At 50.8% G+C, this 823-nt stretch overlaps 1 protein-coding gene across 1 annotated transcript in view; it reads left to right on the top strand.

Moving 5' to 3' along the window:
* The first annotated feature begins 74 nt into the window (after positions 1 to 74).
* Positions 75 to 823, top strand: part of LOC116465189 (ubiquitin carboxyl-terminal hydrolase 11-like) — a 2,163-nt gene continuing 1,414 nt past the window's right edge. The window contains exon 1 of the mRNA XM_032148358.2: positions 75 to 313. Within this exon, the coding sequence (XP_032004249.1) occupies positions 225 to 313 (89 nt within the window). The 5' untranslated portion in view covers positions 75 to 224. The remainder of the gene's footprint in view (positions 314 to 823) is intronic.

Below are 823 nucleotides of genomic sequence, written 5' to 3'. Positions count from 1 at the left end.
AAAATGCCTTCAGGCTGTGAGGATGAGTGGGTGGGGCAGCCAGGGCAGAGTCAGGGACTCTCTGGGGGCCCTGATCAGGTGTGCCTGCTGTCCACCCCCCCCACAGCTATGAGGTATCAGGTCGCATTGAGGCCATCGAGGGCTCAAGAGAGGACATCGTGGTTCCTGTCTACCTGCGGGAGCGCACCCCTGCCCGTGACTACAACAACTCCTACTATGGCCTGATGCTTTTTGGGCACCCCCTCCTGGTATCAGTGCCCCGGGACCGCTTCACCTGGGAGGGCCTGTATAACGTCCTGATGTACCGGCTCTCGTAAGTGTCCTCTTTCCCGGGGGTAGGGGGTGGAGGGGTCTGAACTCCAACTTGGGTGTTTAGCTGCTTATTTGACACCTCCCCTGTAACAAACAAAAGACAGTCCAAACTTAACATGGCCATAGAAGAACCTGTAGGTTTTTTCTTTCTCTAGACCTCTGGCTTTGCTACTGCCTCTCTTGGGTGCTGGGGATACAGAGGTGAACAAGATGCACAAAACACAGACAACTTCATGTTGTCTTCAGTTGTCTCTCCTGGAGACCATTGTCCCTCCTTGGAGAGTCTTGGTTTTTGTCTTTTTGCTGACAAATTTTCATTTTGCCTAAAATCTAGAGTCTTTACCGTGGCACACAAAGCATTGTGTTATCAGAATTCTCCCCCCTCATCTTGCACTCAGAAGTCACTCCTCAGAGGCTTTCTCTGATGGGAAGTTACAGCCGGCATGTGTCTGTCTGGCAGTGGCTTATTAGACTAAAAGTCCATGCTCCACACTTTTTTTTTTTTTTTTTT

The sequence above is a fragment of the Hylobates moloch genome, unplaced genomic scaffold, assembly GCF_009828535.3.
Source record: "Hylobates moloch isolate HMO894 unplaced genomic scaffold, HMol_V3 SCAFFOLD_6934, whole genome shotgun sequence".
NCBI classification, from domain to species: domain Eukaryota; kingdom Metazoa; phylum Chordata; class Mammalia; order Primates; family Hylobatidae; genus Hylobates; species Hylobates moloch.
The sequence above is the reverse complement of the archived record's forward strand: the minus strand, read 5'-3'. Positions and strand labels throughout refer to the sequence as shown.